At 41.4% G+C, this 21,705-nt stretch overlaps 2 protein-coding genes across 4 annotated transcripts; one reads left to right on the forward strand and one right to left on the reverse strand.

Moving 5' to 3' along the window:
- The first annotated feature begins 1,288 nt into the window (after positions 1-1,288).
- Positions 1,289-8,856, forward strand: ETFBKMT (electron transfer flavoprotein subunit beta lysine methyltransferase). 2 transcript variants are annotated; one of them, XM_088165443.1, is made up of 4 exons: positions 1,289-1,324; positions 4,046-4,416; positions 6,988-7,118; positions 7,819-8,856. In XM_088165443.1, exons 2-4 carry the CDS (start codon positions 4,097-4,099, stop codon positions 8,181-8,183), a joined length of 816 nt encoding a protein of 271 aa, XP_088021569.1. In that variant the 5' UTR covers positions 1,289-1,324; positions 4,046-4,096; the 3' UTR covers positions 8,184-8,856. The 2 variants fall into 2 exon arrangements, with proteins under 2 accessions (XP_088021569.1, XP_014732526.1); XM_014877040.2 differs by lacking the exon at positions 1,289-1,324 and having other exon boundaries at positions 1,634-4,416.
- A 960-nt stretch (positions 8,857-9,816) lies between these two features.
- On the reverse strand, positions 9,817-21,370 carry AMN1 (antagonist of mitotic exit network 1 homolog). 2 transcript variants are annotated; one of them, XM_014877048.2, is made up of 7 exons: positions 21,210-21,370; positions 17,902-18,034; positions 15,565-15,709; positions 14,983-15,200; positions 13,575-13,631; positions 12,560-12,671; positions 9,817-11,990 (listed from the first exon to the last, which is right to left on the reverse strand). In XM_014877048.2, exons 1-7 carry the CDS (start codon positions 21,254-21,256, stop codon positions 11,917-11,919), a joined length of 786 nt encoding a protein of 261 aa, XP_014732534.1. In that variant the 5' UTR covers positions 21,257-21,370; the 3' UTR covers positions 9,817-11,916. The 2 variants fall into 2 exon arrangements, with proteins under 2 accessions (XP_014732534.1, XP_088021570.1); XM_088165444.1 differs by having other exon boundaries at positions 20,755-21,349.
- Between the last annotated feature and the right edge of the window lie 335 nt (positions 21,371-21,705).

Genomic DNA, 21,705 nt, shown 5'->3' on the forward strand with positions numbered 1-21,705 from the left:
TTCTGGGCTCCTTCGTGTGGCAGGAGGACACAGCTTCTGTCTGGGTCCTGGTCACTCTGCAGCTCAGCATCCAGGGGTCACCTTCTCTCAGGAGACTGTGGACCATCTGCATTTAAAGAAGAGATCCTAGTTTACAAGCAGCTTTCCCACCCTGGAGAGTACATTTTAATTGTAACAAGCTCACAGATCACTAGATGGCCTCGTAACCTCAGAGATTTGGGCAGACCTGGGCATGGGCTCAGGAATGGCCAGGTTTAAGCCCCTGGCACCCCAAGTGCTGCAGAATCATCACCTCGAGTGATGCACAAGAACCTTTTAAAAACGCAGCATGAGAAACTTGGCACGCTTTGTCCCACCAGGAAGATAGAGAACCCCACATTTGTCACTCTTGTTAGAAGCTGCTCATTTTCCCTAAATCCCAGCAGATGGGACTGAAGATGGGGCAGAGACTAGGTGGGAGCTGTTGGCGAGTCGCAGGAGTGTCAGAGGGAGGTGAGCCCATTTGACAGGATCTCTGTGTGAAGCTCAGAAACCGGGGAATTGGAGGGGATGCAGGTGGGTTTGGTTCCTTGTCCCACACCTGTCACGGTCTCTGCCATGTGAAAATGTGGCCACTTCGAGGCCTAGGAGGAAACACCAGTGTTTGTAGGTGTGGGTGTGTCTTACCTGCCACTGAGCTGTGCCCTCCTGAGGGACAGCAACAACACGGTGCTGTGAGGGAAGCTCCCTCCCTCCTGCCCACGCCGGAGAGAGTCTGGGGAGAGAAACGAAGGGATCTTTGGAGAAGCAGAAGCATGAACGGGAGGGATGGAGCCCGTGGAAGGGGAACATGCAGAGGAGAAGACAGAGGCGCCGTTTGCCCGAGGGGCAGAGCCGGGGCTGGGCGCTCTCTCGGTGACCGCTGCCTGCGGTAGCTGCTGCTGTCTCCAAGAGGCTGGAAAGCTTTCCCTAGGCCACACCGGATTGACAGCGCCCTGGTTCTGGTGTGCAAAGGGGGAAAAAAGCCCTTCATTTTCCCTGCTGTTTAACTGGGACGTGTGTTATCACTCCTTTTTCCGCGTGGATTTTTATCGACGTTTTTAAACACAGGGCCAGTTCACATTGCCGCACGTCTTTCAGGAAAGCCTTTCAAACGCACTAGGAGCGGAGCCGGCCCAGGGCACCGTTCCGGGGTCGGGATCGGAGCGGCCGCAGGGTGGGAAGGAGAGCCGGCCGAGCTGCAGGCAGGCCTGTGCGGCGCTGCCGCCGCTGCCGCTTTAAGGCGGGCGGGCGGGCGGGAGCGCGGCCCGGCCCGGCCCCGGGAGCGCGGCGGCGGCGGCAGCAGGTACGTGCGAGCCGGGGCTCCGGGAAGCCGGCCCGGCTGTGCCCAGGCCTGGCTGGGAGCTGCCCGTGCTCCCAAGGCCCGCGGCCGCTTTGCCGCGGGAGCTCAGCGGCAGGCGAGCGGCCATGGCGGCGGGGCGGCCCCGGCCGCGTTCGCCTCCCTTTGCAGGGGCGCGAGTGGGTAGGGCTGGCATCCCCCGGGGAGGGTGCGGAGGGGTGGTTGGGCTTTGGACGGCTCTTGCTGCCTTGAAAAAAAAAAAAAAAAAAAAAAAAAAAAAAAAAAAAAAAAAAAGCTTAAATTGCATATAAATTGGGGTTTGGTTTGGGGGTTCGGGGTGCTTTTTGGGGGGAGGTGAGGTTTTTCTTATGCGTTTTGCTACGTTTTGTCTTCTTGTCCAAGTTTTACTTGCCCACTGGTTTATCGTAAGAGAGGAAGGCCAGTAGTGTCAAATGCGGGGATATCCATTCTGCTATTCCTCCTGGTTTTATTCCCTGTAAGATGGATGGGCCAGGAGTGTCAAACACAGGGATGTCCATCCTGATGCCTTCCCTCACTAAGCACTTAAGCTCAGTTTGGCATCTTGAGCGCTGAGCTCTTGGCAGGTGTTTCTGCACCAATGATTAATTTCAGGAGAGTAACCATCTTGACAGGCAAATAAAAGCTACAGAATCCCAGCCCTGCTAATTTGCAGCAATTCGTGGAGAAAAGCCAGTATACAGCATTTGCTGACAAGATTTATCTCTCCAATTGATTGCAGTTAACATCATGCTTCCCTTAGACAGATGAAGATTACAGAGCTCTGCCTTCAAGAAGGAAGGCATCTGCTAATTGCATTCATTAATTACATGGACTCTGCTGAATGGCATTCTCCAGTATGGAAAAATGAAAAATGTTTGATTGTGTGTATTTATTTGTAATAGAAACATAAAGCCTCTAGCCAATGATTTAAACAGAGATTTAGTGGGAGTATCAGCCTAAATAGCAAAGTGTGAATTTACAGCTTAACGTTTTAGTAAGTGATGAAACTAAAGCCAGTTCTTAAAGCAGAGTCAGGCACACAACAAAAATACTGCTAAACATGTATGAATTTTTTTTCTTAAGATACACACAAATAAAGAGAAACTAATGAATTGCAAAGTGGTAAGACTGTTTCATTGTCATATCCTTCCCGTTCTCCCTTTGTCTAATTTTAAGGACAACCTGCACAGCTATTAGATGGAGAAGTCTGTGATTCTTCTCTTGTGAAAAATTGTCGGGCTGGGATGAAAGTTATTTTTCTTCATGCATCATTCTGCTGGTTTCTGAAAACCACTTCAGGAGAGAGAAAACAATTGCAAAACAATGACTTCAGTTTCTTGTTTGTTTGTGCTTGAAGTCTTGCTCTTGTGGAAGCATAGGCCTGAAATGCTTCCCAGGTTGTCAGTTTCAGGGGAGGTTCAAAAACTGTGCCCTGAAGCAAGGAAGTCTGAGTTATTGAAAAGAAATTAGAGAGCAAGGTGAGGAAGGAAAAAGGATATGGAAATACTAATGGATGGGTGAAGGAGATCTAAGCAGGAAGGCTGGAAAACATTTCCTCTCCCTTCAGGCCACTTCTTGCTAGTGTACTCACAGGATCAGCATAGGAAAGGCCCAGGGTCTGCAAGAGAAGGTGGGTGAGGAAATTTTGGTGATGAAGTGCTGAGAGGCTCTTCCTTTGCCTCTCAATGCAGTGATGTGCCTCTCTACTCCCCATTCTCTTGATTCTTAAATGAATCTAAACTCTGACATGCTAATCCTCTGTTCTCCTTCACTGCTTCTGTGAAGTGTACTTACACCTTGAGTGGTGTGAGGCCATCCAGTCTGAATGTATCACCTTTTAAAAACTTAATTTAAATGTGTTGGATTCAGTTTCTCTCTTCAGACAGCTTGGAGTATGTTTATATAGTTTGTCAGAGTGGGCTGCAGGGTTGGAGGTCTGCTTTCTTCTGCAGCTGACAGCATCCACATGAGACTATTGCACCATAAGACTAACCAGTCCTTTAAAATACAGACTGAAATGCAACAAATTGGGACTATTCTGGTTAAGATTAGTTTTGTTGGGTTTTTTTTTCTTTCATTTTAATCAATTTTTGAACTGGCAGATTGATAAAGTCTAGGGAGCGAGAGGAAATCCTTTAATTGCTTGCTTTTGTTTTAAAGATTCATCATTAAAGATGCTTTTGTATTAAAGATTCATCACGATTATAAAACTGGTAATTAATGGTGTCTCTTCAAACAGCCTACTGATAACCATTGCTATGTCCACAGGCCCTGCAATGTCAGAGTCTTCCCGCAAAATCTGAAGATTCAGTGGAAGAACCCTAAATGGGAGTAGATTGCTGTTTGTATATCTTCAGGGCAGAGGGAGAGAGATGTTAAAAGGTTGCACATTTAATTTTTAGCTCAATCCACTGTCCCACTAACTGTTGTTTCTCACTGGGTAAGTTTAGAATACTCTTGTGAATGGGTCTCTTAGTAGCTTCTTGCTCAAATACCACTTCTTTCAGACTTAAGACTGGGCAGAGGAAAGGCACAAGAACACAGGGACCTCTTCTTCTTGAAGTCCCTGGTGGTGCAAAGCCTTGAAGTCACTGAAAAAACATCAATTACGAAGCATTTTTCTCTTTTCTGGAATTGTCATCCATCACTATGAAACCCACATACTATGAGTTTGTTTCAAGCTTTGTGCCTCTTCACTTACTGCAGATAAGCTGTGCTTCGAGCTGTCCTGGGGAAGGCTGTTGTCCTTGGGGAAGCATGGCCTTCCGTGGCTGGAAGCGGCTGTTCCTCTGGGGCAGGCAGAACACCCTTGCCAAGGTGTGGAGAAGCAGGAGGGGAGGCCCCGCTCTGTGCTGGGAGCGCTGCTGCCATTGGAGCACAGGCAAGTCTCTGGACCCCGAGGTGAGAGCGTTTTTGGAGGAGAACACCGAGGTCACCAACAGCGGGCATCTCACACCAGAGATCCGTCTGCGCCTCCTCACCCCTCGCTGTAGATTCTGGAGAGAAAAACCTGACCTGTGGCCTTATGGGGACCCCTTCTGGGCAATTTACTGGCCAGGAGGCCAAGCCCTTTCCAGGTATGCGGCACAATTCACCACAGCCAGTAAGTCCAGTGTCCTAGGATGTCAGACTTGGCTTTGTTTGTGGCAATTCCTCGTGATGTCTGTTTGCCTATTATGGGTGCATTATCCATCCTCCTCTCTGCTTATACTGGAGTGTCCCAATCTCTGCTGACTGGCAGCGAGTTCCAGCACCTGCTGTGTAAAATAACTTGTGTCTTTTAAGTAGAAATTTGTTATATTCACTGGCCATGCATGTCCTGACAAGGGGGCTGAATTTGGATCTGTGGAAGGGCTGTGCAGTTGCCACCCAAACCTAGTGAGGTGTTTAATTCTATTACTCCCAACAAGAAGATTGCTATTTTGTCACAAAGTGTGTGGGTTTTTTCTTGGAGACAGACACGAGTGTGGATGTGCCTCTGGTCTGTTGAAAAAAGTAGTTTAATGCTGATGCACTTGGGAGTGCTGGTTACCTTGAATCACTCTCCTCATCTAGAATTTCAGCAGCCTTATTGCCACAACTCATTGTGGCTTTTAGTCACATCAGAAGCCACATTTTGATTTTGGCCGCTGTCTGTCAAAATGTCTTTAATGCTCCTGATTCTCAAGAACTAGTTACGAGTTCTTTTATTTTGTAAAATCAAATATATCACTTAAACAGCAGAAAAAAAAATCTTAATTTTTACAGCAGAGAACAAGCTGTCAGAGAGTCCCCACATAGATGAAAGGGAAGAATCTGAATTGGGGCGTTAATATTTTTCTGCAAGAAAGCATAAGTAAGAAGGCAGTTTTGACCAGGTAAAAGATGAGTCTTACTGTTAAATTATGAGTTGATTAGCCTACCATGTAGATGAACTAGAGTGCTCCTAAACATGGGGTATATAAAGTAGATTAGTTAATTTTTTCATTTGTTATTATATGATTTGTATGTTCAGATATTTGGGTAGCAATAATAATTATCTGGCATTTAATTACTTTATTGTCTGTTTATGCACTGGTTTGATGTATTAAGAAATGTCAGAAATCAGTTGCATGATTTTGAAGAGTAAAAAGGAGCACAAAAACATGATTGCCTCCATAACTGTCCTCCTTTCACAGTTGGTGTTTTCACAGCATCAGGAGTCTCCTGTTTCAAGCTGCTACTCTTGGTGTAATCCAATATTCCTCGTTAACCCAGGAGAGCAGAGATACTGTGTGCACTGTACCAGGGGATACAGCAGCATCCAGCTGTCCTGAGTCACCACAATCAGCAGTAGTAACTCAGTAATCATTTATCTGGAAACAAGGCACCATTAGGGCCACATCATGCCTTACACAAATTACTAATGCAAAGTCATGGCAAATCCAAGTGGGGCCCTAGAAAGGGGAAACACAGCACTTCTGTGGAGATCCCACACCTGTCCTTGGTCCTGATGGTAAACTAGGGGCTGTCCTTAGGGGAGTGATGGCCTTAGGGGAATGCTGTTAAACATCTGAGCTGCTGAGCCTCGACACAAATGTCCTGCATTTGACAAGCTTACTAGGCCTCTTGGTGCCATCCCTGCTGGTGCTTCCAGGTCCAGACATTTTCATCCATCTGTTCCCAGTGTACACCAGTCTTAAATTTCTGTTAATTATCTGCACTGGAATCTCCCTGCAAAAGCTGTGTTTACCTGTAGCCCTCTGTGAAGAGTCAGCCATCACTTTCCCTGTCAGAAAATAACACAAATGTAGAATCCTTTCTTGTTTCTGCTTCAAAAGAAGCTATGGAAATTGGTAGTAAAATTATGGCAGTTTGAAGTAATTCATTTTACCCAGAGTGCTTCTCCCTGACACTCGGGGCTTTCTCCTTTGCAGCCAATTGAATTTCAAGGCAGCTGTTCAAGTTCTGAACCCTCTACAATGGTTGTAATATGATTCATAGTATTTAACAATAACTGCTACTTGCCTTCTGTCAGTTCTCCACTTGCAGCCTAATGGTTTTTCAGGATTTCTCTTGGCAGGTGTCAGTTAGATGAAGATACCCTTTCTGCTCACCACAGCTCTATTCTTTTTCTCATTGCTATTCTGGAACAACACTAAGCAGTCTCAAAAGTATTTGCATCTCTATCTGCATGGCTCAGGAAAAGAAGGAGGAGAAATTTCCCTTCTTCCAAACAGTTGCATAAGCAGTGTTTCAGATTGATGGGTGGGCAGCATATTCACTGTAAATATATCGTGTTTGTTCAGTCAGATTGCTTTTAATTTCTACAAATCCTTACTCTACTATTTCTCATGCATTCTGATGTTACCTAAAAGTGTCTACTTACTAGTTTATGTCTACTTAACAGGTAAGCTCACCTGTCAGAGAAGGAGCTGATTGACATAAATGTTGCTTACTTGGCTGAATTTTTGATTGTGGGTGGGGAAGGAGTAAAGCAGAAAAATTATGGTTCTTGATTTTTATATCATCTGACACAAATAAGGAGTTTCATGGCAACTGCACATGTGGAATAGTGTTAGGTACCACACTTCATTACATGTTTGGCAAGAAACTCTTATGCAGTGTAGATGTAAACCTGAGAAATTTGCATGATCTTGTTCACTGCTTTAACAGCTTTTCTTTTTCAGGTATATTTTAGATAATCCACATGTGGTTAAAGGGCGATCAGTTCTGGATCTTGGAAGTGGATGTGGGGCAACAGCAATAGCTGCTGTGATGAGTGGTGCATCCCAAGTCCTTGCCAATGACATTGACCCTAGTAAGACTTTTCTTTTCATCTCTGTGTAAAGATAATAATTTTTAATGCACCTTTAACACAGACTTTTCTTCGCTCCATTTGGGAGAAATTCAAGTCCCAAACAGAATCCTAAAAAGGCTAAAAAGAAGAATGGGTTTTGCCAGTATTGGAAGCTTGGCCCAGGTATAGCTCCTTAGAACAAACAGGAAAGTTTCTGTCAAGTGTTGCTCATACACCATCACTGCTGGTTTGGATGAGAACTCCAAGCACAAGCAGCAAGTTGGCTTCTCTGTAGGACCATAGTATTTTCCTGTACTTTCATGTACATCAGGGCCTAGATTTTGCCTTTTTTCTCTGGACTTTGTCTTTCCATAATTGACTTATGAATACAGTTTATTCATAATTTAATTACTCATTAGTTAGGAAGGATGTATATCCATAGATTAAGGTAGTTATTATATTCTACTTCAATTCCATGATTGGTTTCCATTGGTATCCATTCTAGGAATACTTATTCTCTGTGTCATTGTGTAACGAGGATAAAATTTCATCACTTCATGCTAGATTTTGACTCATAATAAAAACTGTGGAAGCCCCCCTAGATAGGATGAACAACAACATTTGAGAGACAAAATTGAAAGGTGTGGCACAGAAATATGTAAGGGGGCTGACTGGCAGACCCCTGAAATGTAATTTTAATTTTCCTATGACTTTTCTTCAGTTGCAGGAATGGCAATGATCTTGAACTGTGAACTGAACCACCTGAACCCCTTCCCCATCACCATTAAGAACATCATCAATTCAGAGGCTGGCAACTGGGACCTCATAGTTCTAGGAGATATGTTTTATGATGAACAGCTTGCTGATGGTCTGCATCACTGGCTGCAGAAGTGCATCAGGATTCACCAGACTGAAGTGCTGATTGGTGACCCTGGCAGGCATCAGTTTTTAAGCCACAGCATTCGCAATGAGCTGCACAAAGTTATAGAATATTCCCTGCCTGAGTATACGAGACAAGAAAACTACGGGCTAACATCAAGTATTGTGTGGAGCTATCAGCCCTCAAACAGCTTAGACGACTCTTGAACCTGCCTTTCTATGGGATTTTGTCTCACTTGGTTGGCTTTCTGCAGGTATATAAAACGAATACAGGAATTAAACAGGGAACATTATCTGTTAAAGTAAAGCAGCTTACTGTACCTTCACTGGACTGATTTCAATCATACTCATTGAGGTTTTTGCTCAATTTGAGGTAAAAGCTACATGCAAACTGTGTTCAAAGGGGCCTGCACTGAAGTGCAGATCTACAGACAACTTACGTGTAGGAGTTTGCATGCTTGATGTTTCCCATGTATATTTGTGTCTTGCTGACATTACTGTGAAATGTTTTGGATGTCCAGCATACTGCTGTGGGGAGAGTGCTGTGGCTGAAGGACTACTGCACTGCTTCCATAGGCTTTTGCAGCTTATTTATAGAAAATTTCTAAATATAGGAAATTATTGCAGTCCTCCAGAGAATTCTCCACTAGATTATTAGCTCATAATATGCTCAACTTGAAGTGCCTTGCTCTCTTTCTGGGTATCTCTTCTGAATGTTAAAGTAACTAATTTGAATCTCCCCCTTTCCCCCTATAATAAAAATTTCCTCTCCCTTGAAACTGCCAGAGTGATTATGTAGGAGTTGTACCAAATCTAAACTCTACTTCTTGACTGCCAGCCAGTGTAAAAGCTTTAATAAATGGAAAGTGAATAAATAGTACCAGCTGTGGGGTAACTTCATCCCCTTGAGAGTAGGGCGAAATGATCTATATTCCTTACATTACCCCTTGCAAGGGTAAATCAGGCAGCCTATCACCTTAGGAATTTGCTGAGGGATGAAGAAGTTTTTACTTCTGTGACAGATGGCAACTAAATAAAAACAGGGAGTAAAGTCTGATATTGCTATTTTGCTCTTCTCTTGAGGAGATGCTGGACAAATTCCAGAATCATTCTCATTTTATCTGCCAACTAAGAAGCAGTTTTATCTGCCAAACATGGTAAAAAAAATCTGATCCTCAGGTAAGATGCTGTAACTGTAGTCATTTGAGGAAGAAACCAATGCTTCCAGAGCAGTCTTACAGGAAGAGTCAACTTTAGCAGTCAATTATTGAACAAGCAGTGATGAGGAGCTACTAACTGCACCATAGAACACAGTGCACCTCTCCCACTGCCAGGTGCTGTGGTGGAAGCTTACAAATATGAAAAAAGCATGTGGTGCTCACTCAGAAAACCATGGTATTCATGAAGTAGGAGGTTTAGGAGCACAGTCAGACATACATCGTTCTATAATTCAACAAGTTTTCAGAACTATTCAAACAGCCAACTTAAACTTTAATCTTCAGAACAATATGTGAACGTTCTGCAAGGCTCACAACAACAATAATACCCAAACAACAGAGAATACAAAGCGGTAAACATATCCATGAGGTTCTTCTCCCACTTCACCCAGTGCATGTAAACATTTATTGAAAATTACTGTGAACCAAAAAACATTCGAGTGGAGTTATGCAAATACTAAACACCTAAGGGCAGACTAAAACTCTAAGGGTGAAGGATTTAAAATAACTTACATTAGACTTTCAACCCTAAAAATACAGTGTTACCCCACTGCAGTGCTGTACAGCTTTTTAAGTACCAGGCGAGGATGTACCACTAAGTTATACACTGAGAAGGGGCTGAGGGGAAGATTGTAAATCTATAGTCACACTTAAGGACACAGTATAAGCTGCATTTGCCTTCAACCTGACAAATCCAAGGTTATATTAACAAAGAGAAAAAGGATGACTTTGCCATTGAGGTCAGCAGTAGTATTGTTTCACAGAGCTGCCTAAACAGCTATATGATTCAATATCAAAAATAGTGCAACACAGATTTATTGTCCAAGAGTTCAAAGGAATGATGGGCCCTGATTGATCCCACGGATTCCACAGGGCACAACAATAAACTACTCCTCAGGGAAAAAAAACCAAACCAAACCAAACCAAAAAAAAAAAAAAAAAGAAGAAAAACAAAGAAAAAAAAAAAAAGGAAAATAAAACGTGGTAGATTAGGTTATTAGGCCTCTATCTGAAACAAGGATTTGCTGCAGTGACAGACTGACAGCTGTCAGATGCTTGTGGCTACTGCAGTAAAATCAACTCCTTGCACCAATGGTTTGTACTGCTGCAGTTACACCCACAGGGATCATAGGAACACATTCATCACTGGGCTGAGCCATGCAACAAGAGTAAGGGATTTAGGTGCTGGTCTTAGAAAAATACACTTTTACTTACACCTGAACAACTTTCCTAAACAGACTTGCACTTTCATAAACCATACGATCAACAGAAGAACGAAGATTATTGTCAGACATCATAGAATGCTTTAATATTGGCAGCAAAAAATACCTTCCATGCAATTAGACCTGAACTTTAAATAGATGAATATGACTGGTTTATTTCTGCAACACTTAGGTGTGGCTATGACTAAAGTTAAATAGTAAAGTAAACATATTCCTTACAGTTGCCTAAACTCTTTAGTTTTCCAAATGTCATCAAATCCATACTAGAGCACCCTGGCTAAACCCTCCTACTTCCAGATCCAGAGGATGAACCCAGTGTGCTCCATGTCCTTACAAAGCTAAAATAGCTGGCATTAAGGAGCTTAATGCAGAAAGAATGGAATTCTCACTACAGGTTATGCTGGTTCAAGAAAGCCAAAGAACATCTTAAAACTGTGATGAGAGCACTGCTCCATCATATAATAAACTCATTCTACAGTTCAAAAATTATTTTTTAATATTAATATAACTGAACAATAAATTTATTGATATTTTCAGCTTCTGGAAGCCACTGGATATGTAACGAACTGCATACAGCAAAACATATACTCTACCATCCTGAGATTTATGTGCTCAGACACTACATTTGGTCCTATTTCACTCACGCTTACGAGTACTAGTGTTTTGTTCCCTAAAAGGATTTTTATGTAGAAACATAGGCAAAAGCCAGAGCAAATTAAATATTTGCCCACATATAAAGTCCTTTCCTTGGTCATAGCTATTACTGTGAAATTTGTAAAGTCACCATAACAATTCCAAAGCAAGTTTATGTTTACACATTCACAGGCTGTAGCTTTGGATGTGTAAAAATCCAGCAAGTATTTGATGGCAAGTAAGAACAGAAATTTGCAGCATCAGTAACATCAGAAGAAAGGTACCTACATTTTTTATTCCAGACCTAGCAAAAGTATATGGTGAAAGGAGATTCTTTGTTACTATTGAAAGCACATTTTTATTGCTGTTAATGCCATCTCCATTCACCAGTTATGTCTGTTGATTTTTGTTAGATTAAACTCCCAACTTCACAGACATTTCTGTGTACCAATGTTACATTTGGGCTCAGTACTTTCAGTTGCAAGTACCATCCCAGAATACAGAACTCAGAACGCAGACTTACCTAAACTGGGTTTGTACATGTAGCTAAGTTGCTAAAGGATACTAAGTAGCAGCCAAATCCAACACTTCGTGAAGCCTGAGCAACGGCTCTGTAATATTAATTATAGTTTAACTTTCCTCTTAATGAAGTATGATCAATGCAAAGACAGACAGGGCTCCAAGGACAGATAATGTGGAAGCCCAGCCTCACAGGCAAGGACTGGAATGGCAACAGAGACCTCCAGTGGGAAGCAGGAGGGATGCAACCTGGTGGCACAGGAGCCACCAGTTAGTTCTCCAGGGCCTTGTTGGCTGAAGGAGCTCTCCCACCTGTAAACTTGACACTCACATGTACAGGATAAATAATCAGTAAACAGTCCATGTTAGTTGCTTGATTTTGTTTGATATGATGAGTTGCTCTAAAGCATCTCGGGAACGATCTGAAAAAGGACAAAGGAATTTCTTGTTATTCATTCAGAATATAGAGGTGGTGTTTGGAATAGGTATCAACACAGTAAAGGAATTCTATATCTGCATTTATGCTTCTTTTGCTATCACAATATTACACTTCAGATAGAACCACGAGTGTTTGGATTACTACAGATGTATCTCCAATCACCTAACTGTAAAGCATCACCAATAAACAGAAGCTAACACCCACAGGCTGTCCTACTCCATTCCACTATTTCTTGAATGGATGCTGTTCCACACTTTTGGAATGGAGCAGGGGTTTAAGATGCTAATATTTTTCTGAAGTCTTTGGGTCTTCATCAGCATGCTGAAGGAGAAAAAAATACGATTTCCAAACAAACAAAAATTTCCCCTCTCTGAAGGCTGCTGCCACATTTCAAAGCAAAACTCTCACCTTGCTTTGAAAATCTCAGTGTGCGATGATGATTTTACCCAGTAACTCATTATTTGTTTGGGATTACTTATGGCATACAGTGTGCTTTTCAGAAAGCAAGAAGGTATGATCAGCAAGTAATTACCTTCTTGTGATTACACCTACCTGTTATCAGGGGGCATCCATGGAACAGAAAAATGTGTATCTTGGGACAACAAGTAAGGACGGCTTCCACAGCAATGTCCGTCAGATTCACACAGCGCTCCATGTGGATTTCCTGTTAGGAAAACAGGAATGACAACAGCTTGTTAGAGCACCCAGAGTTTCAGAGGCAAAGCTTTCCTTTGCCCAACCCATGTCAGAGATCCCCAACCAGAAGGAATTATGACCTCTGTGTATTGATCTCATATGTGGTCCAGTACAGAGCAGGAAAATACCCTAAGGAAAGATAAGACAGCTTTTCTGTAAAGAGTCTCAACTAAAAACATAAAGCTGAGTTATCCCAATACACACATACCATTCAAGACATCTGAGTAAACTCTTCAATGAGATTCCATAGTGTTTGAGTCCCATCACTTTGCCTATGACATTCTCCTACCAATTGGATGTCCAGGAAAACAGAACCCAAACTAAATTCTGGTGTTTTCCCAAATAGCCTCTGCTGAAGTTTCTGGTATTTCTACTTATCTGCATGGTTCCTAAAAGAAATTAAAGAACTTCTTAAAGATTAGACTAAACCCTGCTCTTTTCTTCATTTCTCTGCAGGTGTACAACTATGCCTCTTGTACATGCTAAGATGAAAAGCAGAATAAAGAAATAGATTATTACCAACTTATTTCCCCTCCTCTAAATTACCTTACCTATCAATAAATATAACACATAAGAAGAAATGCAGAAAAAAGATCATCAAATCTAGTAAAATTAGGATTTAGTAAAATATATTTTGGAGATCATAGAGTAAAAGTAAAAAAACCCCATTGTCTTATTGGAAAGTGTTTCCAATTTATAAGCTGCAACGAACTTGAAAGAGGACAGAAATGAAAGTCAGTCAGTAAAACTCTCCCTCAGATACAATGCTGTTGATAATAATATTTTAAATAATTTTAATTTTAAAATAATAATTTAAAAATGCAGGTATTTTCTTTTGTTCATCCCTTTGTTATTAGGTTAAGTCAGTTACCTTTAAATTCTTTGAACATGTTCCACTCACTAGTGCTACAACGCCATCATCTGTTACCTGAAGAAAAAAACACAATGGATTAAAGCTCAATTTTTTCAAACACAGCTATTTGGATGTGAAAATCATATTAATTTATTCACTCCCTGCAGTCAGTGAATACACTTAACACTACAGTATTTTCTTCCCAACTAAACTAGCAGAGAAAACGATCCAGGGTGGGTTTTTTTCATTCTATTAAATATTGTTTCATTTTCCTGCCACCTGAGCCAGCCTGACTTTCTGCAAGGATGTTTCCAATTCTGTAACTGCTATTTCTGCAGGTTCCTTGTCTCATTTAACTGTGGGTACATAATATGGTCAGAGCATAGCACTTTTAATTTATAGGTTTAAAAAGTATTTCTGCTCTGCCTAGACCAATTTGGGGAAAAAAAGTAATCATAGCAGAAAAGTAAAAAAAAAGTGTAAACATGTAGTTACTCAAGAAGCTTTTACCTCATTTAAAAAATACACAGGGAAATAAAGGAAATAAAAAACCAATGAAGTAAGTCTGGAAAAATGAGAGTTAAATAGTAATAAATAAAAATTACCAAATGAAATATTAAGACTCTATTGACACCCTACTTGTGGAAAAATCAAAAGAAGAATAGCATCTAAAATAAGAACCTCCTACATGATTTCCAGAACTGACATTTCATTGTCAATGCTGGACTGGACTCATATTCAACATAATTACTCACCATCACTGTCAACTGAAAACTACACTTACTGCAAAAAACCTTTCCCTCGCTTCATTATCTCACTGTAATTATGAAACATGTTACAGGATTGTTATTGCAGTTCGTCTCCCCGTTCTCATGCTAAACTCTGTTGTTAAATCCTCTTCCCTGCCATTTCTGACATTTAAAATGCCATTCTTTCAGTGTTGACTCTGTAACCTAACTCTGACAAGCACAATCACTTCTAGAATATCATTTAATTATGGAGTGTTTACTTCTACTAGGGGCTTGTATTGTTTGACATCCTAGATTATAACCTGCATCAGTTTGTTCTAACTGATGAAGCAGGCAATAATCTGTCCAAGATTCTACTTTCTTTAAATGGAACATTTTGGATTACTTTACAACTTAAAGAAAATGACTGCACTAAATAAATATACTAAGAAAACCCCCCTAGATTCTAACAAAAGTTTATCTTTAGTTCACCATACATGCTCTACCAAAATGTGTATTTTTCCAGTCACCAATAAGCAAAATATACCTTTCCTTTTCCTTAAGAGGCAGAAATTAAAAGTAAACTGCAGTCCTAAATCTTGTCAAGAGTAGAATTAAAATGATCCCCTTCGAACTTTTCCATGACAATCCAAAAGGAAACAAACAAAAGTCAATGGGCCAATTGCCACCGTAGCTACCTGAGTGGATGAGAAGTCTACACTGTGAAGAAATTTGCAGTTTTCTCCTAGTGCCTGCAGAGATGCATCCATGATGCCTGAGCAGCTGCCCAGGTTCACTATTTGTAGGAATTGGCAGTTGAGTGCAAGAGCCAGAACTCCACTGTCAGTTATATCACAGCACCTCTTGAAAGACGCTTCACGCAGGTAAGGACAGGATAAGGCCAGTGCTATGACCCCTGCCAAAGAAACAACACTTGAAAGAGTTATTCATTCTTTAACATAACCACCATGCTGAGTCCAAAGGCTCTGGAACAAGTTTTGAGGAAGGAATAATTTAGATAAAATGGAAAACACGTTGAGCATAGCACGGTTTTACCAAAAATCTAACAGGAGAGTAACTTGATAGCTCTGTCCTAAGATAATTAGTGCTCTAGGCCTGAAATTTACACCACTGGAAAGATTTTTAATTAGTACCGGAGTGGCATTGGGGATTTTTTTAAGCAATATTTAACCTAGATATTTTCTTTGCAATTTATTCCAATCTAACAAGAAAAATAAGCCAGAAATAAGATCCCAGTTATCTGTGCACAGATAACACACCTTCTGAAGTAATTCCAAATCTGTTCTCCTTGCAAGAATTTAAGTTGATTTTTTTCAGCTGCTTGCAGTTATAAAGCTGCAATAATGCATTATCTGAAATATCACAGTCTCGGAGGTCCAGAGACTCCACAGCAGGGTGCAATACCTGTAATGAAAACCCACTATTTCAGTCAAACTCTGCTATGCCATCAAACATGTGCATTTTTATAGAAAATACTTGCAATATTAAACATCATATAGAAGTTTGCAATAGAGGGTGGGGTTACCAGTCCTAGGAACTAAAAATGAAAGAAAATCTGGTCTATATGTGCAACAGTTCAGCTCCTGACAGCATGAACTGTTTCTGTGACATACAGAGTAGGAAAACATTAATACTGCTACTTAAACAATGGAAATACAATCTTGGAGGATCACTTGCTTGTGTACCCAGGACAATGCCCTCACACCTGCTAGCACAGCTCTGGGGGGCAGAAATCTGCAGTGTAAAATAATACTGACTGTGATCAAAACTTCATCCTGCTCAAAAGGTAAGAGTGATATTTGGAAGGTATTTTCCCCCAAAGTATTTTTCTCACCCACACACACTCTTTTCCTCATAAACAAGCACTCTCATTACCATAGCATGAAGAGGTACTAAATCCTCTAAATGTAATCTTTCATTCCCCCAAGACCCAGATTGGAATTTTTGTGAAATCTTTCCCAAGAGAACATTTATGAAAGCTAGACCCAAAGCAGTAGAAGGCCTCAGATTTTAGTAACAATAGCCATATAGTCCATTTAACTTGTCACTCCCTCCCTTAACTCCCAGGGATAGAACATAAATTTCCATAAACTAGCAAAGGTAACAGCAAAACTGACAGGCTTGTTAAAGGCCTAATCCTCCTGTTGTTCACTCTAACAAGGTACAACAAAGATACTACATGGAAAACTGGCTCTTTTGCAAATACACAAGATTTTTAGATAGACAAAGGGTTGTCTGGATGCAGCACACAAAAAAAGACATTTAAAAACACAGGCTTATATTCTGTGGACACATGCTGAATGGCTTTATCAAACTTTATGGTAAAAGGCATTTAGAATAAGGAGTTTGGCATACATGTGGATGGCTGCTCCAAGCAAAAAGCAGAGTAAGGGGGGAAAAGATGCATGGTAACACAAATTTGAAAAAGAATAGGGAGGTAAGAGATTAAATAGAAGTTTACACGAAAGTTCAGATTAACAGAATTTCAACTGAAATTTAACTTCAAGCAAAATTATTTTAAAAAAACTCTGAAAAACAGAGAAAAGACATGAAGTACATATATAAAAACAAAGGGGAAACTGCTAGCAAAGAAAGCTAAGCTATAATATGTCCAAGGAAAATTATGACGGCTAAGGATAGAATTGCAGGAAACTGCAGGAACAGAGAAAGGAAAAACACAGGAAAAAAAAAACAGAGCAGAATTTCCCAGAATCACATGGAAAATAGACTCCAAGAGAAGGTACTGATCAACTGGTGAATGAAGACAAATACAGAGGAGACTTTAGAAAGAGACAGCAGAAAAGCCTGTAAATTAAGGTCTCTAATTTATTTCCAGACTAAAAATATCCTAACAGATTTTGCGCATTTATACACATACAATCACATGGCTTTAATTATATAATCTCTTAGGATGTTCTGAAATTATTCCTTATTGAAAAGCTAGCCTCAACCAGATTTTGTCCAGTCAATTTTTCCAAAATAAGATAAATTAATAAGAATTTGATTTTTACTCAAAGACTTACTTTGCCTAAGCACAAAATAATTTTATCTAAAGCTAAATCGTTTTGTTTGTAAGTTTTCCACAGTGCTTCTGCTTCTAGTATTGGCTCTACCATGATGACCCTGAGAAAATGTTAATATTTGTCTCTTAAGTTACAGGTCAAAGCAGGAATGTACAGGGAGTCATTAATTTTCTGCTTCACCAGGGCCAACCTTTAGCTTCCCTCAATTCTCATGCCTCCATTTGAGGCTGAACAAGATAACAGTAAACAGACAGCAAAACAGACGTGCCCTGAATCTACAGCTGAAGAAATGTCATTAACTGGTGTGATATTGAAGCATTAACACACATCAGTGTGCAAAAGGGATGGGAGAACTTGAACTATAGATTTCTAGCTCTGCCATCATTGTATTTCAAGGAACCAAAATTTAAATAAATTATATGCAGATTGTGTGCTTAATGTCAATAGAATTCTACCAACAGAATTCTAACAAGCTGCTGATATCCTCTATATATATATATATATATACCAGTATGCAAGAGAGGCTATTTTCCCCTCTCAAAATAGGCAGTATAGTTTTGAATGGATTCTTACCTCACTGATATTTGCATCAGTTATTTGCCCTTGCCTACTCATTAATTTAATCAGTTTATCCTTTATATTGGGTGGCAATGACTTAATATCTGCAGAGTATCTGGAAAGGTTCTTTGTCAAACACTGAAGGCATCTGAAATAAAGGAAAGTTACAGTACATCAAAAAGAGGCATTACATAGTAGGAACTAGAACAATCAAGCCATTAATTGTCATCTTCTGCATCCAGCTATGGTCCTCTCAGACCGTATCAGTTTCAGCTGTTCAGTGTTACCACTGATTCAGCTGTTGCCCTTTGGGGTCAAGCTGATCCTTCTGTGAAACTGTTCCCATAGCAGCTGAAGACAAAAATCAACCATTATTTTCTGTGCCTTCCTCAAGTTGTCTCTGAAATTCGCAGTTGCAGTGAGAGCTGTTCAGCATCTGATCTGAATGAAAATTCCCCTTGACTAAAACTCTGAGGACACAGAAACAACACTGCCAGGACAAGTGGCTGAGTGCAGGGGGCAGCAGCAGCCTGGAGAAATGTCAAATTAAATTTGGCATGCTGAGACACAGATTTTAGAAAAGTTAAGATTTTAGCTAAAGATAGATTTGCTGGAATTAATTGGAGCAGACAGACAGAAAGATAGGCTTTGCTGGAAATAATTAAGAGTAAGTAGTTAGTTAAAAGAAGCTGGATTTGAGATGGTTATCCTGGATTTAAATAACTAATTGCTTGACATTTTTATGTTTGTTTAGCTGTGTTTGTAATGAGAAATGTAGAAACTGATCAACAGATCTAAAGGAACACAGACAATTGCAAATCTTTTACATCTGGAAACCCATTCAAAAGTCACTGAGAGAGAAAATTGGAGTTCTCCCAGAGTTCATTTGTATTGTCATCTATGTAAGGGGTTGAAAGCTCAGAATGAGGAAGACTCACCTTACTTCCTCTTTTTATGTCCCCTCCCCATAAAAAGGACCACTGACCCAATTCAGGGAGCAAACTAAGCATGCTTAATAGCCTTTTAAGCTAATTACCATAGGACGTGTTAGTGTTATGAATATGTAAATATTTTCAACTTTTGTTTATAAATAAATAGACTCTAGAATTGCTTGTAACTTTGTAGTGTATTTTAGGGGGCTACCCCACGCAGCTGCCCAGAGTCGAATTAAACATATGCTTTCTAACTTTAAACTGTTAGAGAGTCTTGTGTCCATCATAGGTGGGTACCAATATTAGGTCAATATCTAGATTTAATAAATCAATACAACCACAGCTCTGGAGTCCCTACAGGCAACTGGTTTTGCAACAAAACCTTGTCTGGCATCAGAATGCCACCAAACTGCAGGAAATCAAACTCACACCAAATAAAAACTTTAAAGAGGTCAAAATATCAATGTTTTATAATCTGAAGGTTAACAGAGACTTAAGGCAGGAAAGAACCAAGATTTCCAGCATGGTAGCACATTAAAAAAAACCCACTGAAGTTCGTACAGTGTAGGAAGAACACCTCTAGCAGGTCACTGCAGAGGACACTGTATGGAGGAGACATTTCAAACAGAACCTGGGCAGTTAAACCCAGGCCTTGCCTGCAGAGACCCTTATATACCCAAGCACACACCAGGATCACCTTTAACTCATTCCTGCAGAGATGTGCAAGAATTCCATGCCTTTATGGAACCTCAGTGACTGTTGGATGAACTTGGTTGACTGACCAACAGAGAAGCCTGTACCAAGCTCTGTCTCAGTACGTATAGGTTACACTTTCCACATTCTTTGTTTTGAGATTAAACAGCTTATCTATATACAACATTCCTTTACTTGACTGCAGAAATTAAGAATAGTTGTTTACCTGTAAAAAACCCCAATCTTATCAAAGATAATAAATACACCATTTATTATCATCTCTGAAGACCACAAATGTGAACCTGCTCACAGGCAGGATCTGTGCAACATGATGAGCAGAAAGCAGGGACTTGTCTCACTAATGCACCTGTAAAAGGGGCCTCTAAATCTAAACCAACGACTTAGTTCAAATGTGCAGAAAATACTCGAAACCCAACACAGACACGTGGAAATCAATGTGAGCTATGCCAGCTGTCTCTTACCATGGCATATTAAATTTAGCTCGAATGGCTATTAAGATTAATCACGTTATTTTAAAAAAGCTGGTTGATATTCTCATAGTACAATACTGATTTGCAGTTAAAACAATCATTTAAATTATATAGATTTTCACCTTTATTTCAAGTAATTCTACTTTACAGGAAACTTTAAAACACTTACTGGCTACACCATGGCAACTATAATCTTGTCTTCAGTGCTTTAAGGTATGAATAACAATCTAACTCTTTGCTAGATATTTTTCTTCTATCTTTGAAATTAAATATTTTATTCCTGTAGTATTCCTGTAGTGCTGTTTCTAACTTCCTCCCGAACACAAAGGAATTTGACATTGACAGATAATGCAGAGAATAGAAATTTTCAGTTCCCCTTAGAGTTGCAAGACAGAGCTTAAAGACTAACTACTAAATCAGAAAACAGAATAAAAAAGTAGCCACACAGGATGCTAAATGTAGCTGAAACCAGTGGATAGTGGCTTTTGTGCCGAAGTTATGTAACAAGAAGTAACAGCACATGCCCTAAGAGACGTTCAAGGCAAAATCACCCTTTGCAACATTGGGGGCACTTGAGGACCACCAGAGACCCCTTCAGATGACCCTCTAGGACTACAAAATGACTTCCAGTAAGACGTGGATGCATGCAAATTCGTTCCAGGAAAGTGAGATGTATGTATTAGCCAGGAAGTACGCTTTAAAGAATACGTATGAGCACTATGCAATAAACATCTTGTAGTGTCACGACGTACCCGCTTAGAGGAAAAATCCTCCAGATGTGCCCAGCTTTGCAACAAAGAATGCCTGTTTTCTAATACTTCAAATCGTGTCAGAAAATTTGTTTTCTAGCCAATTTCGGTATCAACATGGAGAAAAACTCAGAGCAAAACACCATTCACTGGATTTTCTGGGGCCAGGTGAAGCCAGGGCTCCTCAGCCGTCCCTCCACAGCCGGATCCGTCAAGGATCACCCTGTTACCTCCCTGCCAAACCTCGTCACCCCTGTCACCTGCCCTGTAGCTCCTCCCAAAGAGGCACCTCTCACAAGCCCTGCCGCCTCTCCTGCAGCTCCTGAACGCTGCCGAGCTCTGCCAGCACCCGCACTCTGCACCCGCTCCGCCACCGCCGCCACAGCATGCGAGCCCTGGCCCCTCCCTGGCCCCCCTCGCAGGGCGGGCAGGCGGGAGCGTGTCGGGGCAGCACTCACAGGTCCAGGAGGAGCCGGACTTCCTCGCCGGCGCCGTCCCAGCTCATGGCGGGCAGTGGGGAACGCGGCGGGGCTCGAAGAACAGAGTGGGAGGCAGGAATACGGGCACGCCGGCCCGGCCCGGCCCGGCGGTTGGTGCCGAGATGGCGGCGGCGCCCGACGGGATGACGGGAGATGTAGTCCCGTTCCCAGCCCGCCTTGGGTCGCCTCGGGAGCGGGCGATCCTGAAGAGATTCAGGGTCCGCCTCCTGAAGCGGCCCGGAACGCTGAAACGCCCCGCAGCCGCCAAAATGGGGCTCTCACTCCCCCTTTCCAGAGCTTCATAGTTCAGAGAAAGTGTTCTCCCAAGCCTGGAAGAAGCACAGGAGAGGCTGCGAACCTTCAGGCAAGGGCCGCAGTGGTTTTAAGGGCCCTTTCCCTCCTTGCAGCCATCGGTGGAGGCATTCCACCGCCATCCGTCTGCAGCGGTAACAGCCTGCTGTCTGCCAGCTCTGTC

This window comes from Sturnus vulgaris, chromosome 5 (genome assembly GCF_052056855.1).
Source record: "Sturnus vulgaris isolate bStuVul1 chromosome 5, bStuVul1.hap1, whole genome shotgun sequence".
Lineage (NCBI taxonomy): Eukaryota > Metazoa > Chordata > Aves > Passeriformes > Sturnidae > Sturnus > Sturnus vulgaris.

Excerpts from the sequence above, each read along its gene's own strand:
- ETFBKMT (XM_014877040.2), top strand. The coding sequence starts at position 3,989 with ATGAAACCCACATACTATGAGTTTGTTTCAAGCTTTGTGCCTCTTCAC. Across the intron at positions 4,417-6,987 it reads GGAGGCCAAGCCCTTTCCAG|GTATATTTTAGATAATCCAC; the intron begins GTATGCGGCACA and ends TTTCTTTTTCAG. Across the intron at positions 7,119-7,818 it reads TGCCAATGACATTGACCCTA|TTGCAGGAATGGCAATGATC; the intron begins GTAAGACTTTTC and ends ACTTTTCTTCAG.
- AMN1 (XM_014877048.2), bottom strand. The coding sequence starts at position 21,256 with ATGAGCTGGGACGGCGCCGGCGAGGAAGTCCGGCTCCTCCTGGACCT. Across the intron at positions 15,201-15,564 it reads ATTTGGAATTACTTCAGAAG|GGGTCATAGCACTGGCCTTA; the intron begins GTGTGTTATCTG and ends TTTCTTTGGCAG. Across the intron at positions 13,632-14,982 it reads TAGACTTCTCATCCACTCAG|GTAACAGATGATGGCGTTGT; the intron begins GTAGCTACGGTG and ends TTTTTTCTTCAG.